This window comes from Tasmannia lanceolata, unplaced genomic scaffold (genome assembly GCF_043159265.1).
Source record: "Tasmannia lanceolata isolate RefF3 unplaced genomic scaffold, GAP_Taslan_0.1 ptg000019l, whole genome shotgun sequence".
Lineage (NCBI taxonomy): Eukaryota > Viridiplantae > Streptophyta > Magnoliopsida > Canellales > Winteraceae > Tasmannia > Tasmannia lanceolata.
This window is the reverse complement of record NW_027518696.1, coordinates 24,171,159-24,187,498: the sequence shown is the minus strand read 5'-3', so window position 1 is coordinate 24,187,498 and position 16,340 is coordinate 24,171,159. Positions and strand designations below refer to the sequence as shown.

Genomic DNA, 16,340 nt, shown 5'->3' with positions numbered 1-16,340 from the left:
TCTCTCTCTCTCTCTCTCTATATATATATATATATATATATATATATATATATATATATATATATATATATATATATATATCGGTCCAAACTAGGGAAACAATGTACAATGATTACAATACCCCTAATCTACTAGTAATGAATAAACTACCCCTAATACATTATTCAACGCTCCCCCTCAAGCTGAAGTGTATACACTATGGAACTCTGGCTTGCTACAAAGAAACTATAACAACTAAAAGAACAACAAAAGACCATACATCAAACAGTACAATAAGCCCATACACACACATCCAGCTTGGTAGAACACTCCTCAAGCTGGTGTGGTGAATACATAATGAAATACAAAATAAAAGACAGCAACGGCCAAGAGTACAGCAGCGAGATCGACGACCATAAAAAAGAGCAGCTCTCCCTGAAGTAGCACTACGGCAAGAGCGATCAAATAGGGCCTCCCCCTGAATGAGAGAACGGCGAACAGATCCACATATCAACGAGCAATGGAGGCGCCATGGTACGAACCAACAACGGTCTAGCAAAATATGTACATCAAGGGCGCGCACATGGGAAACGGCGAAGCACCACGAACAGGAACAACAACTAACTTACACCACGCCAATAGAAGATAACCACTAATGGGGAAACCATTGGAGACAGGGTCGATGGGAAAACCGTCGCCTGTAAGAGAGCCGACCAACGATGGATATGGAAGCCATCGCCCGGAAAAGAGGGGATAAGGCATAAAGCAGAGAAGACAAAGACTGACTAGGGAGCACAACAACAATCCCCCTCGGGCGAAACTACATGGGCCCGGAGATAACAAGACAAGGAGGACAATATCAAGACAAACATAAAGAGACATGAAAACAAGAAAGACGATAATAATCTCCCTCAAGAAAAGACAACACAACAACACAACAACTTAACAACACTCCCCCAAGAAGACAATACGAAGAAAAAGACAATATCAAGAGAAAGGAATAACTCCAAGAAAAACATGACAACACTCCCCCTCAAGTTGAAGGTCGAATACCTTCAACTTGCAACGAAAAACGAAGACAAACAAGGCACCACACTTCTCTTGGACATTTCATCAAACATATGGTGTGCGCCTTGAAGAACAACCCAAAGGCCACGAAAGCCAAGAAAGAAAAAAGAGAAAAATGAAGAGATGACAACAGGACAAGAACAAGAGAACAATACAAGACATGTTTGGTTTATGCGGCTTGTTTGGTTCTTAGTTTTCTGCGAGTGTGGCATGTTTGGTTCTTAGTTTTGTTTATCCGGCTTGTTTTTTGTTGGTTTTGCCCTGTCTTAGGGTTTGTCTCTAATCTTCATGTATATCTTTTCTCTTTATTAATAAACTCTAGTAGGGGACTAGCCTAAGCCAAGCTTACCCAACTCAACTCAACTCAATTCAACTCAACAAAGCCTTTGTCCCAAACTAGTTGGGGTCGGCTAAATGAATCGTGAAAGGAATCTACCTGGCTCTAATCCTGGCTCTAGTTGGGTTTTTCTACGTGGATCACTTTCTTCCATTCTATCCTATCCAAGGTCATGTTCTCTATTATGTTCCTAGTAAGGGTGTCAATTTTGGCTCGGGCTCAGAAGCTCGCTCGAACTCGGCTCGGTAAAAGCTCGGCTCGAGCTCAGCTCGAATCCTTAACGAGCCGAGCCGAGCCGCCTGGCCAGGCTCGTTAAGGCTCGTTAAGGATTTAATATATTTAAATATATATTATATATTAATATATACACTAAAAGGGTTGTCCAGGGAGTGAAAGGGGGAGGCAAAATATGTCACTTCTTTTTTGGAACCCCATTTGTTACTTAGACCACCCCCCGTGGTGTAAAAAGAGAAGTCAAATTACACTAGATAGGGCTGTCCAAGGAAGATGAAGGGTGTGAATATATCATTGCATTAATATAACCTGAGCTCGGTAAGGCTGGCGAGCCTGGCCGAGCCTGGTTCGAGCCCGAGCCAAGCTTTTGAGCTTAACGAGCGGAGCCGAGCCTGACCGAGCTCGGCTCGGCTCAGCTCGTTTACACCCTAGTTCCTAGGTATCAAGTCTTTCCTCACTGTTTCTACCCAAGTTGTTTTCGGTCTGCCCCTACCTCTTTTTACTCCATCAACTTGGCACGAGTCGCCTCTTCTCACTGGAGGTATGGATGGGGTCTTGCCTCCATCAACTTGCCTCCGTCAACTTGCCGAACCTCAGCTTGCCCATCAAAAAAAAAGTTAGAGGTATGGGATGGGGGTGCGGAAAAATCCCAATGGCCGACATTTGTACTGGTGTAGTGGTGTTTTAAGAAATATAGGGAAATGGTACCCTCTCCAGTCCAAAGTATTTAAAAATGTAAAGAGTGCCATTATCAAAGCATGGGACTTGGGATCTTACCCAAATTATATTGCCATTTATTTTTCCCTTTGGATAAGCGAGTAGGGTGGGTGGCCATATTTATTGATAGTTAATCAGGAACCTCCACACATAACACTGTTCAAAACTGAGAGGTCTCTTAAATTTAAGCCCTTTTTACCCATAAACATTTCCCACTTTCAGTATCCGCTCTTTCACCTCCCATCCTTATTGCTTCCTTGCCATGATATTTTACTCTCTGTCCTGTGATTAATATTGGGTAAGGAACTTGGGATCATGTACAAGTGCCAACTGTCTGACTACTTTGCACGAATAGATTAGCTTGAGAGATGGTGAGCCATCACATCATCGTATAAGATCTCAAAATCAACAGCCGGTTTACCAAGAAATCTCCACCACATCCCTCTCTCCGCCAATCACGCAGAAGTTTAGTTCATATTTGTTGGGGGTTCCACGGGAATGCAAAGATCTCACATTGGAAAAGTGAATCATGTGGATATGGCCTTACAAGGACTAGGGAACATTCTTCCCCTTAAGGGCTAGCTTTAAGGGTGAGTTCTACCAGGGTCCCAACCAGTGGGATTAGAGCCAGGGCATGAATGCATGATAACTCTTGTGTGCCCTCGAGGATGCAAAAATGTACCCTCAGGGATGGAGAAAAACTCCCTCATGGTTCCCACATTGCTCCGCGTGAAGGGACGAGATTGTCCTTGTTGCTTCCACGCGAAAGCCAAGATCCCACATCAAAAAAGTGAATATTTTAGGGGGATGGGTTAGTGCACTAGATGGGGAAGGTTTTTAGGGAAGGAGTTCACCTTGGAGCAGATTGAATATAGTAAGACAGATTTTGGGAGATTTACGCAAATACAGAGAGATTGCCAAGAGATGTAATGAGAGAAAATAGGGATTTCATTAGAGATATTTTAGGGTTTTCCGAAAACCCCAAACAAAAAAAAAAAAAAATAAGGCGCGCGCGCGAGAGAGAGAGAGAGAGAGAGAGAGAGAGATTGCGATAGACAGGGAACACACCACGACAAATAGAAAACCGCGAGAGAGATGAGAGAGAATATGGCGTGATGGCAAGGTGAGATAGACTCTTCTTCTTTCCTTCTTTCCCTTGGGATCTTAGCTCTGATACCATGTTAGAAATGAGATTAGGGTTAGAAAGAAAGGAAGAAGAGGATGGAGAGTCTCCACTTGGGAGCTCCTAATGTAAATGATGTATATATAGGCCCAAACTAGGGCAACAATGTACAATGACTACAATACCCCTAATCTACTAGTAATGATTAAACTACCCCTAATACATTATTCAGCATATTGCAATCACCGTTTTAAATAGTCAATAACTCAAGTTTTATTTTATGTTAAAGAAGCAGTGTAGCAGCTCCCATTGAAATAGAGGGAAAATGAAAAGGAAAAGATGTAGATATCTTGAACGAAGTACAAATGGGCACACATACCTATGACTCCATTAAATCTATTGCAAAGTTTCTCAACAAGAGCATCCATCTGCTTGTCCTGAAAACAGTTCAGACACCAGAGATTTGATTAGTAGTGAAGACAAATATTGCCTTTTCAACCCAAGTTTGCTCCCCATACCTTCTTGATGGAACCTATTAAGAACTGCATAATGTTGCAAAAAGCTTCTTCCTTCAGATTTTGGGTGGACAATCTACCGAGAATATCAGGGAGTAGATTATATATTGGATTGCTCCCTGTAACCATAAAGAGATGACCCAATATTCATCTGAGCGGCACAAGCCTGATAATGTTATTTATCAATGTAACATTGTAAATCAGACACTCGAATATTACCTTTCTTTGATAACTCATGAAAGAAGAGCTTGGCAAGACTTGAAATCCTCTCATCCTCATCTTCCACTCGGATGGCCATTTCATTTATGTAACCTTTCACCTGATTCAAAAATGCTTTATGTAGCTAACGAGCATTGTTTTAAATTTCGGTTGGGACCGAAATCTGAAAATTTCGGATTTTGGTTTGAATTTCAGATGAAATTTGGTCATTTTGACCGAAATTGAAAAATAATCGGTTTCGGTAACCGAAACTGAAATTTAAATCCATGGCTACGAGACCCATTAATAGAAAGAGAAAAGCAACAAGTGGTAAGCCAGCTTCTCAAACCTTCATCATGTCATTCAATATGAGATGAGAAAGCACCAGAACAGCATTTTTCCGAACAGAAACTGAAGGATCATGTAATCGAGCATACATATTCTCAGTCCAAGGCTCCATGAGATTAGGGAAACGAACTGCCAAGTCTCCAAGAGCAATGGTGCAGTTGGAACGAACAGTTTCTGTTGGTGCACACTCCACAACTGTGAAGAGTAGCTGAAGATTTGCTTCACTGAGAAGCCATTCAGTTAGAAAGCACATATCATCATTAGTCGTGGAATCCATTTAGCCATAAAGTGAATCAAGATCTTACCAAAAATCAGCATCAATAATCATTAGCCTACATAGAGCAAGCATTGCAGAAGCCTGTAGCTCCGGGAACTATAAAACAACATGACAAACATGTTAGCTCTCAAGTTCGACGAGAATAAGCACTCAACATAAAAAAAAAACCAGGTGACCACTTGGGATGGGTTTGGTTGCACAGTGTCTGGGGACTACTAGGTGTTTTGACCGATTTTGGGGTGCCGCGTCATCTACTAGGTTAATTATTTTGATTCAAACTACTAGGAGATTACTTGCCTTGTTTCCCACCAACCTACTTGAAAAAGGGTGGTTGTTTGCTAGTAGAGTCTTGGAATTTAACATTCTTCTCTCTATATATATTGGTCAAGATACCCCTACTATCCCCTTATTTTGATAGTGGCACTCCATACCAGAAAACCACTGATATTACAACTGTTGACTTCTTTAGTTCTAATTCGCCACTACTCTACACTCCGTGCAACCAAACTGATCCTTAAAAATTTTACTGAGCATGTACAAACCCATTTACGAAAACAGCCAATCACCTTTTGTATTAAACTAAAATTTCTACAAAGCTTTGACAAAAAAGGTGCGCAGTATCCAATTAAATTTTTCTCAACGGAACCGCCTGAAATAATGTCTTTCTCAGCTCTTTCAGAAAGCAAATCAAGTATTGCATCCTCTGAGGCAGCAACACCCAATTCAGCATTTATATCATTCTCCTGCAAGACACCCCCAAAGGAATAAATTAATAAAACATTTGAATTAAAAGCCCCACAAGCAGATGAAACATGACTTAGAAAAGCGAGCATAAAAGATGGAATTTATTGCAAAACAAATTTGTTTTGAACTTTTGATACCAGCGAACAATTACAAGAATGAGAGTATTATCCAAATTTCCCTCACCTTCGTAAGTGCCTCAGCAGATGCTCTACCACCACCTTCAACATCTTGAGACTCTGAAACCAGCCTTTCTTTCTTTGTTTTTTGTTTCTGGATCTTCCGAACACATGACTCAATGTAAACCAAATGATTCAGCGCTATGTGACTTACAACAAATAAAAATCTACTGAGTTTTGCTACTTGCACCAATAAAAGGAAGTCCGTACACCCAGTATCAAAACAATTCAGTAATTCATCTCGTCCGCTACAATCAAACAGAGAACTAAGGGACCTTTTCACCACATCAGCGGCTAAGGTTTCAGGTGTTGGATGAATGGAGTATATAGCACTTATGGCTTTATCTGCGGCGGCATACCAGATGTTTTCTGGAAGCGAAAATCCAGTGATTAAGCTCTGTAATATTCCAAATACCTTGCTGCCATTACTAGACATTAACTTTTCTTTGTCTTCTTCTGACAATCTTTGAAGAGCAACACATGCTGTTTTTGCAAGCAAAGGTTCCTCCTTTGCCCAACGCCCAAAACCAATATCAATAATGTCTTGCAAGTGGGAACTGAGAACCCCCTTAGAAGATTTTCCTGCCATACAAAGAACAGACAAAGCTCCACGGCTTTGCTCTGCGGTCACCCCATTGACATTGAAGCTAAAGAAATCCCATAATGCTGATATCTGCAAAACAGAAGGAATACTCTAAGAAGGCATTTTCAACTGATTAAAACGTGACAAGAGGCAATGAACTTCTACAGGTAGGAATTCCAACAGTGACCATGTATTGTCCTTAGGGGGTGATGCTGAAGAATGTTTCCAATGGAAGTTGCCTGTCAAAATTCCTATGAAAAAAAATATGAATCTATGGACAAAGAGAAATGTTTGAGTTAAATATTCCAGTAGCAGTTCGAGGTTCTACTACATACGGGGACATCACGTTAGAATAATCAAGAAATATGACAGAGTATAGAGTAATGAACTTCTTCCTTTTCATTCTTTTAGTCAATTATGATATTAACAGTTATATGCTTCCACATTTTTTCATTTATTTTACTTAAACCTGCATAGAATTATACTTTGATAAGTTGAAAGGGTAGTCGCTATTTAGGTCAAATTTTTGTCATTGAATAAAAGATCTCGCTTCCAAATATGTTCTGTTTTTTTAACATTTAGGGAGACTAAACAGTCAAAGACCATAAGATTCTAAAACACGGATGTCTCAATAGAAAATGAAGAAAGGAAAAAAAGAGAATAATGAAGACATAATTTTGAGTGTACGATGTTAATGAGATTAGATTCTAAAACACGGATATCTCAATAGAAAATGAAGAAAGAAAAAAAGAGAATAATGAAGACATAATTTTGAGTGTACATTGTTAATGAGATTAACCTTAGAGTCCATTAAGAGCACCATAATGAACAAGTGACTCTATGAACAAGTGAATTAAATAAAACAAAAAAAAAGGAATCAACAAAAAGACTATTCTGCCTCTGGTTTAACTAACATACAATTGGCTGATTTCTTTAAATGCCACTTTCTCCCTAACAAAATGAGTCCACCTCAATGCGTTTTGTCTTCCCGTTCATGGGCCCAAGCAACTTCCTAACTTATCTGATCCCAGATCATAAATTCTCACATGAAGGGGGACATAGAGAGAGACAATGTTTTGAAAATCGGAATCGAATCGTAAATCGTAATAGGGGTCGAATCGTATCGGATTGTAAATCGTATCGTAAATCGTAAGATTCATTCAAAAATATAAAAAATATGTATAATAAAAAATTCTATATAAATTAAAGAATAAAAATAGCCAATTATTCATTTTTCATCCAAATTCATTAATTCAAACAGAAACTACCATGATTAGCATTCAATATCGTTATATAAATTGTTTGCTGACAAACTTGACACATACTAATCATCTAATTCTCATCCAAACCCATGCATCTTGGTTAATAATCTTTAAAAAAAGACACAAGATCATATCAATTATCAAAGTCTCAAACATCAAATGACAAATATCAATCATAAAAGACAGGAATCAATGTTGTCCTTATTACGGCAGTCTCCCATCTCGACTCCCACCTCGATGTGAGTAATGCCCTCAACAAATGCTTTGTACTCAACTGGTTCGATTCATTCGAAGTCCTACTCCTCTGTCTTCTTCCTTCTAATGAGCAATTTCAAAGGCTTCTTGTAATGTAGAAAGGAAATGAGGTCTTTTAAAAGAAAGACATTTTTTCTTTTATACAAAACTTAATTTGGATAAATCGCATAAATCGTATGAATCATACGATTTACTACCGAATCGTAAGATTCATACAAATTAAGATTCAATCATGGGATTCAAATCGTTTTGCCTAAGAATCGTAAATCGAATCGTAAATCGAACCGTAAATCGTAAGATTTTCAAAACAATGGAGAGAGATATTAGGCATGGATTAGCTAAGGAGTCTATGTTTGCTATTATCATTAGAAAAATACCGAAACAAAGGATAAATAAAGTCAAAATCAGCATTTCAAAAGGCAGATGCGGGCCAAAATGCAGCCAAGAAAAATCCTAGCGGCGCTGCCGGGTACTTGGCTGATGCAGCCGAGTCAAGCGAGTTGCAATTTCAATTGTTTCAAAACTTAGCCTCGGACGAGAACTTGGGCAACATAAAAGGGAGTCAAGTCAACAATGAGTGTCATAGTTATGGTGAGTCACAGGAGCTTTTATTCACATGGTAGGGCAAAATGCGGACTCGGACAAGAACTCAGCCAAGAAAAGGGAGTCAACTCTGGCAAGTTGACAATTGGCGTGGGGAGTTTTGAAACAGTGGTCAAAATAATAAAAACACTACCTATTAAAATGATTTAAAAGTGGCCATTTGTGGCCACTTGCACGAACATAGGCAATTGTAATATAATTCTACAAAGTGATCCAAGAATGGGATAGAAGCATGTCGTACAGATTATACAAGACATTGCAGCTTCATTCAAGGAAAGCATGTTGATGCAAAAGTGAAAGAACTTACATTTTGAGCCCTACACAGCACACAATATCAATCTAGTGCTAGAAGCGATAGGAATAACAAATGAAATGTATTAACGGATAAATTGAGGCAGGAGCGTGACAAATTTCATGGGTCCTAAATGTGACGAGGCAATACAAGGGAAGAAAATTATTAGTAGGCTTTCTGCGACACAACATGATTTCATATCTGTCACTTTCGAGCATTTGTGAATCTCATGCAAACCCCAAAAGAATGATAGGCTTCCAAAATTGGGCAAGACCGTGCATATGAGATGCTCATTGGAGAAACTGTGACGGGTCAACCATTTTTAGAAGAATGCAGCCATTATCATCACAAGGCTAATGGAATGACAGGCAGCAAATGTCAACCTATTAGTAGCAAAGCTAGACACAATCTTTTGTAAATATCAAAAATATGGGATGGAACCTACACATTGAATATACTTTGATTTTGAAAATAAGGGGATAATTTGACCACCAGCTTAGAGGGACTTTTTGTAGACTCTTTTTTTTTTTTTTTTTGAAATATACTTTTTGTGGACTCTTTATATCTTTAAATTAAGAGTTTCCCCAACTAAGCAACTCTTTAAGACCTTTAGCATAGGAGTCCTTACATTAATAGTTTGTTATAGGATTTTCCTAGTGTCTGTCATGGAATAAGAAAGACCAAAAATTCTGAACAGAGTTAGATCAAACTGTACCGAAGATGTAGAACCCCACATTTCCGACAGAAACATCCGGTATTAACCAACCATTGTGATTTACAACGAAAACATATCACAGTTACATGTTGATAAAACATGTTCTAGAAGTATCATTCTATTAAAGATGAAACACTAACTTCTAAATAAATACAAATGTTTTTCTCAGTTTGCTTGAGCCTATAGTGTAGCATCAGTGTTCATGTGAACACAATGATCATCCATATTAAATGCACATAGGCCTCTTCCTTCCATGTGGAGTAACATAAGATAAGGCACTGATTCCTTTCAGTTTGTCAAAGGCACAAGTAATCCACATTCTGCATATCAGTAGAATAACAGGATATATTTAAGACAACACGTCAATAGTAAACTTGTGCACACTACCATAGTTTAGTTATGCACATGTCCATGGTTTGTTTATGCACGTATAAGTATACAAAATGATCTCCAAAGAAAAACAGGTGAATGAAGTTGATGATAGAAACAAAAGCTTATGTGAAAGCAGTGAAAGGAACACACCGTGCTTGTGGAAATCTCTCCTTTGGAGACCAATGAACCCACTATGAACTCCAGAGCTGCAAGATCACCAATACTAGATTCTATGGCAAGGTTCACCAGATTTTGAGCAGTTTCTACTGGGCTTGTTTTTATATATATCGTGATGAATGCACCCTCAACAGCTTCATAGATAGACTTGTCTTGGGAAAATACCTGTTGGAAGCCAACACAAATAGGTTTCTTTTACATCTGTTTTATTAAGATTCCAGCCGAACCAATTCCATTCTATATTAAGGATAACTTTGAAAACCCTGTGGAAAAGGCCAGAATACTAGCAAGGCACATCGAAACAAGGAGCCTTACCAATGGCAACATTTTTCGGAGACAAGCCTCTGAGTCATCAATTTGAAACTGTCTGCACCTCATCAGCAAAAGAATTGTGTTCTCAACATCAGTAGAAGAAGACGAAGCCAGCAGTTGAACCAGAGTAGGCATTGTGGAAGATATACATTTTGAAAACCTCAAACCAGCCTCAAGAGATGCAACCAAAACCCTAATCTGTTCCAAATTCCCAAAATCTGGCATGGAATAATCATCCTTAAGCACCTCATCTTCGACACAAGGGGCACAACTATCTCTAACACTATCTTGCTGTCCTGCTTTTGTTCCTACCAGATTAGCCTCACTATCTGCTTCACACGCATTGTTGTCGGATGATGTCCCATCCAAAACACTCTCTGGTTCCATCTCATGCAATTTTTTCTTGTACTTCTCCAAGGTTGCTTCAAATGAAGCAATGCGGAGCTGTGGCCCAAAGGGATTGTGTTGCAACATCATGATGAGCAAATTCAATGCAGATTTCCTCACAATAGCAGTCTTATCCTCCAATCTACCAGAGGCAACCAATGCAACCTCGTTCCACAAACCAATTGAAACAGAATGCTCTTCACATAGTTCTGCCCATACCTGAAGCACCCGACTTCTCGTATAAGCCGAGACATCCCGACACCTTTCAAGTAAAATATCCAGCATAGCTTGCTTGCTCCGTAACCGGACAGACTTAGCACTCAAATCGCCTTCAACATCCTTAAATGCCTTCCCAACCAACTTCCCAAACACCCCAACAAGTGCATTCCTTATCTTGTAGGATTCTCCACCAAAATGAGGCACCAAGATTCCTACATTTGCTGACATCAACTTCGGCAGACGATCGGCAAGCTCGACAAGAAACCTCCCAATGTTCTCCGCCCCAACTGTGTCCCTCACATAGTCTTTTGAATTCGTTCGCCCAATCTCTCTCACAAGAGACATTGCCAAGCTTCCATCTGAGTATTTTTTCTCAGCCCCGGCCACTGCATCGGCCAGGTGCGTCACAACAAAATCAAACTTGTGGATTAGATGCAAGATTGAAGCACAAGACTGCATCGTATAGCGGTATCCGGTGCTACAGGTGCCAATTATGCGACAGAGGGCATCTTTCACATCCGCATCTCTCAACAATGATGGATTCTCGAACATAGTAAAGGCGCCTCTACCAAAATTGAAAACCCTCATTTGAAATGATGATGATGATGAAAGAAGAGGAACCAAATAGGAGAAAATATAGAGAATAGAGAAAATAACCAAATTTCAATCAGAATTACTTGACAACAAAAGAAAGGTAATAAAAATATATAAAGAATAGAGACAATAACTATAAAGAATAGAGACAATAACTGAATTTCAATCAGACTTACTTGACAACAAAAGAAAGATAATAAAAATAGGGCGATGATATTGTCACCCCCCCTGCGTACGCATTCGCCCCCCTTATTAATGCTTTTTGACGTCAAATCAAGCCAAAAGGGGAGCGAATGCATAATTTAGGGGGGGTGACAATATCATCGCCCTAAAAATATATAAAGAATAAAGACAATCACTAAATTTCAATCAGAATTACTTGACAACAAAAGATAATAAAAATATGGGCTTTGCTAAGGGCACTCGTTAAGCATCATTTAATGGCTCTGGGGATAATGAATTTATACATACTTTGATGGAAAAAAATCTCAAAACGGGTATAAAAGTATAAAAGTTTAAAAAAATGTATAAAGAATAGAGACAATAACTGAATTTCAATCAGACTTACTTGACAATGAGAGAAAGATAATAAAAATATAAAAAAAAAAAAAATAGAGACAGTAACTGAATTTCAAACAGACTTACTTAACAACAAAAGAAAGATAATTCTCATCTGGAGCCGACGACCCAAAGAGAAATGGGAGGTTGATCTCTACAGAATTTGCGATAAGGCTAACTATCCGGCTCCTCTGTAATTCCCAATTCCATGAATTTGAAGTTCGTTTCTTGCGAGTCTGAGAAGCGGCCGCCTGAACCGGTAAAAGGAGGGGGTAAAAAATTGTTTTTCATGAGCTAGATGCAGTAATAGAGCATTTATCACTCTCTAAAGTTATGGTGAGGGGTAAAAAAATTGTTTTTCATGATCTAGATGCACTAATAGAGCATTTATCACTTCCTAGAGACAGAGGGAGAGGGTGTAAAAAAATGATTTTTACAACTAGATGCAGCAATAGAGCATTTATCACTTTCTAGAGGGAGAGGGAGGGGTAAAATTTGTTTTTTAGAGCTAGATGCAGTATAGAGGGTAAAAAATTGTTTTTCATGACCTAGATGCAGTAGTAGAGCATTTATCACTTTCTAGAGAGAGGGGCAGGGGAGAGAGGTAAAAAAAAATTATTTTTACGAGCCAGATGCAGCAATAGAGGATAAAAAATTGTTTATTATGACCTTGATGCAGTAATAGAATATTTATCACTTCCTACAGAGAGAGGGGGGGGAGGGGGGGAGAATTGTTTTTCAAGACCTAGATGCAGGAATAGAGCATTTATCACCTTCTAGAGAGAGAGAGGGAGGGGTAAAAAAAAAATTTATGAGCTAGATGCAGTATAGAGGGTAAAATTTTGTTTTTCATGACCTAGATGCAGGAATAGAGCAATTATCACTTTCTAGAAGGAAAGGGGGGGATGATGAGAAGTAAAGAGAAATTTACCTTGGCATTGTTGGTAGTATTATGTGTGGAATCTCCAGAAAGAGCAATGGTGAGGAGAAAGAAGGTATAGATCTTGAAGGCATTGCGATGAGTGGTGATTCGTTCGAGCAATGGATCGGAATCAGAATCCAATGCACGAGAGAGGGAATCGACATTTGCGAGGAGAACAATAAGATTGGAGCGGAGGCTCTCAACAAGATTGAACTTAGAAGAAGGGGAGAGGAGAGAAAAACCCTTGACGAGAGAATAGATCCGATCGAACACGTCTTGATCCTCCACGCAGAACAGTTCCTTGTCCGAGAGATCGAAGAGTAGGCCTTTTCACAGTAAGAAAAAAAACAAAATCAGAAGAAATTGGGAAAATCAAAATTGGGGAAAAAGAGAGAAATTATTAAGGTTTTTTTTTTTTTTTTTTTTTGAATAACTGACCTTCGACGAGTTCTTCGAGTTGGGGAGGGGTGAAGGACGCGATTTGGATTGGGGTTTGGACTGAGAGTCTTACAACTTCTTCGAGTTCTTCCTCTAGGTCATGGAGATTCGAAGGGAAGACGAATGGTGGGGCCATTGAGACTTTGAGAGAGAGAGAGAGAGAGAGAGAGAGGGTGGGGGGCGGGGTTTGTCTGTTCTCTAGTTCTAAAACTTCAAATAGTGGAAGATAAAGCAAAGAAGCGGGAATAACTTATGGGACGGAAATGGGATTTGCTAAGGACCATCCCAGAAGGCATTTCGGGGCCAGATGTTGCATGAGAGAGCAGCCACATACGCTAGTTTTCAACAAATTTTGTCTTATTGTGCTCTTTCATCCAACAACCGGCCTGCAAAATGCCTTCTGCTGTGGTCCCTAGCAAATTCATTAACTAAGAAAGCGCCTACGGCGAAGTTTGGGCAAGGTTTTAAATTTCGGTTTAGGACGAAATTTTGGGGGTAACCGAAACCGACATTTTAGCCGAAACCCGAAATGTAGGCCGAAACTCGGTACAGTCGCACGGGAATGTCGTTTTTAGGGCCGGAATTTCTCTGAAATTCGGTAAAGGAATAAAAAATTAATATTTTATTTGGAAATTTCGCCGAAATTTCCAAAATTCGAGCAAAATTTTGTAAATTCAGAAATTTCGGTTTCAGAACATTTTGGTTTCAGCCCTCACCGAATCCGAAATCTCAGATTTTGGCCGAAATTTAAAACCATGAGTTTGGGTTTGCTCCTTTTGTTTTGTTTAAACTAGCCAGTAATGGACTAATAATAAAAAAAAATTGAGTCGTTGAGATTAAAAAACCTGTTTTTGAATTGAGATTAATCTTGGCTAATGGAAACCAAGGAGAAACAGCCTCGAAGTTTAGTAATGTCATCTCTCTATCTTTACTCTTGAAGGAGGGCAAATCTAAAATATATAATGTTGCCATTGAAATCTGGATTGGCTCTTGGAAAGTGAATCGCGCTGGGCTGTCTCTTTGAAAGATGACATACAGGAACATAAACCGATCCAAAAGATGACAAGGGGGCTCTCATGTGATAACCAAGATTTTGATATCCAAAATACCCTACTTAAATTTTCGTCCACCCTTCCAATGGGAAGGACGTTTTTGTCTTTCAAGTCCAATTAGGGTTAGGACTCTTAATAGAAAACTATAAATATATCCTTTAGGGATTCTGCATAACATAAATCAGCCTTAGAAGAGAAAGATATTCGTGCGAACGACCTCGGAGAATCGACCGTGGAACCTTCCTCTACAAATCCGGGTAAGATCTATGTTTATAATTTGTATGTATTATTAAAGAAAACTAAAACAAGAAATTAGTAGATTGTGAATAAGATTACAATGTTAGAATTCTATATGATCTATAGATCTAAGGGATGAATCTATAGATCCCTAAGAGATTAAGAACATGGATAGAACCCTAAGAATTGAGTTTTGGAAATATGCCCTAAAAGCTTAGATTAATTTTGGTAATTAGATCTGATTATTTTCGAGCGTGAAATTAGATTAGATGGATCCCTCTCGTCAATACGAGTCCAACAGATCTGACCACGCATGAATCGGAGCTAAAACGAGAAAGTTACAGTCTCTATAAGTTTTGGTAAAATCAGGGATGAATCTAGAATTATCGCAGAAAACCCCAGTCTGTGTCTTCGGGCGTCCGAAGATTTGGTTTGGACGTTCAAACACAGGAATCTGGAGAACCTCAGAGGCGTCCGAAGGTCTGGTTCGGGCATCTGAACGTAGGAATTTGTGAGACTTCATAAATTCATAACTTATTCGTTTCTTGTCTGTTTTCGACGCTTTTATACTCTACGGATATGCCGGAAATGCGTTCTTTCTGTTAAAAATAGTTTCAAGAAGTTTTGGAAACTTTATAATGATGATAATTACAAATACTAAAAAGAACAATAGGACGATTTTTCGATTCTTTTCCGATTGAGCACCAAAGTGTGTCTTGTGTTAGTGGAAGGATGGAACAATAGGACCATTAGTTTCATCATTAGTTCCATTAATGATGGAACTAATGGGGAATATTCATACTATTGAGTGATAAGGGATTATTCTGATTGGTTATTTCCAACCTTTTTTTGCGACATCTTTTCTTGTTCACATGCCTTATGGTCTTATTAGCCATATCATATTATTGATAATTGAACCTCATCGAATATCGAAACCATGTTGAATACTATTGCTTGAGACTACAACCTATTTATGAACCTTTTTATTCATATGCTATTAAATATCAAACCCTTTGAATTTATTGAATCAACTTTTCTTGGAAGCTAGCTTATTTTTGTACCCTTAGCCACCTGGGGAAAGCATAATACATTTGGCACTTAGATACCACTGGCCAGTGCGCACTTACTGTCGATTACAGACAGCTATCGAATCAATAAACAAAGCAATATCGATGTCCCAAGAAATTCTGAATTATTGAAATCGAAACCCATATCGAACACCGAATTTGAATGTTTGCATTGTTTCCGAATTTGATGCCGCTTTTAACCTTTGATGTCATATATGTTAGCATAGTCTCTTATTACATCACATGAGCGTGTTTAGCTCACCCTTATTTACCATTTCCAGCTCTCGATGCGCAATTTCAGCTTGACGTTGGAGCAACGAGGGAGATTATTTGAAGATTCAGTTATTTATTTTGTTTAGTTTTACTAGTGAGTATTAGCTAGTTATGGATTTGCTTTATTTGTTTAGTATCGGGTTGAGAGGAGTTGAATAATGATTGTAATGGACCCATTTATTTTATGATTGATTGGTTTAATCAGATTTAGTTATTTTGAGCATGGTTTTGTATATTGCTAGCCTTGCATGCTTGTGAAGGTAACTTTACAGGTATGTCGCGCTGTGTGTTCCAAGCCATGGAAGG

At 38.8% G+C, this 16,340-nt stretch overlaps 1 protein-coding gene across 2 annotated transcripts in view; it reads right to left on the bottom strand.

Annotated features, from left to right (window-relative positions):
* Positions 1-13,572, bottom strand: part of LOC143852749 (binding protein) — a 42,466-nt gene extending 28,894 nt beyond the window's left edge. For both annotated transcript variants that reach the window (XM_077362329.1, XM_077362331.1), the window contains exons 1-12: positions 13,406-13,572; positions 12,977-13,293; positions 12,133-12,296; positions 10,291-11,458; positions 9,949-10,140; positions 5,724-6,389; positions 5,363-5,539; positions 4,825-4,892; positions 4,521-4,743; positions 4,193-4,292; positions 3,977-4,092; positions 3,838-3,895 (exon numbers count right to left, since the gene is read on the bottom strand). In XM_077362329.1, the coding sequence (XP_077218444.1) occupies positions 3,838-3,895; positions 3,977-4,092; positions 4,193-4,292; positions 4,521-4,743; positions 4,825-4,892; positions 5,363-5,539; positions 5,724-6,389; positions 9,949-10,140; positions 10,291-11,458; positions 12,133-12,296; positions 12,977-13,293; positions 13,406-13,541 (3,385 nt within the window). In that variant the 5' untranslated portion in view covers positions 13,542-13,572. The remainder of the gene's footprint in view (positions 1-3,837; positions 3,896-3,976; positions 4,093-4,192; positions 4,293-4,520; positions 4,744-4,824; positions 4,893-5,362; positions 5,540-5,723; positions 6,390-9,948; positions 10,141-10,290; positions 11,459-12,132; positions 12,297-12,976; positions 13,294-13,405) is intronic.
* Positions 13,573-16,340: the final 2,768 nt, after the last annotated feature.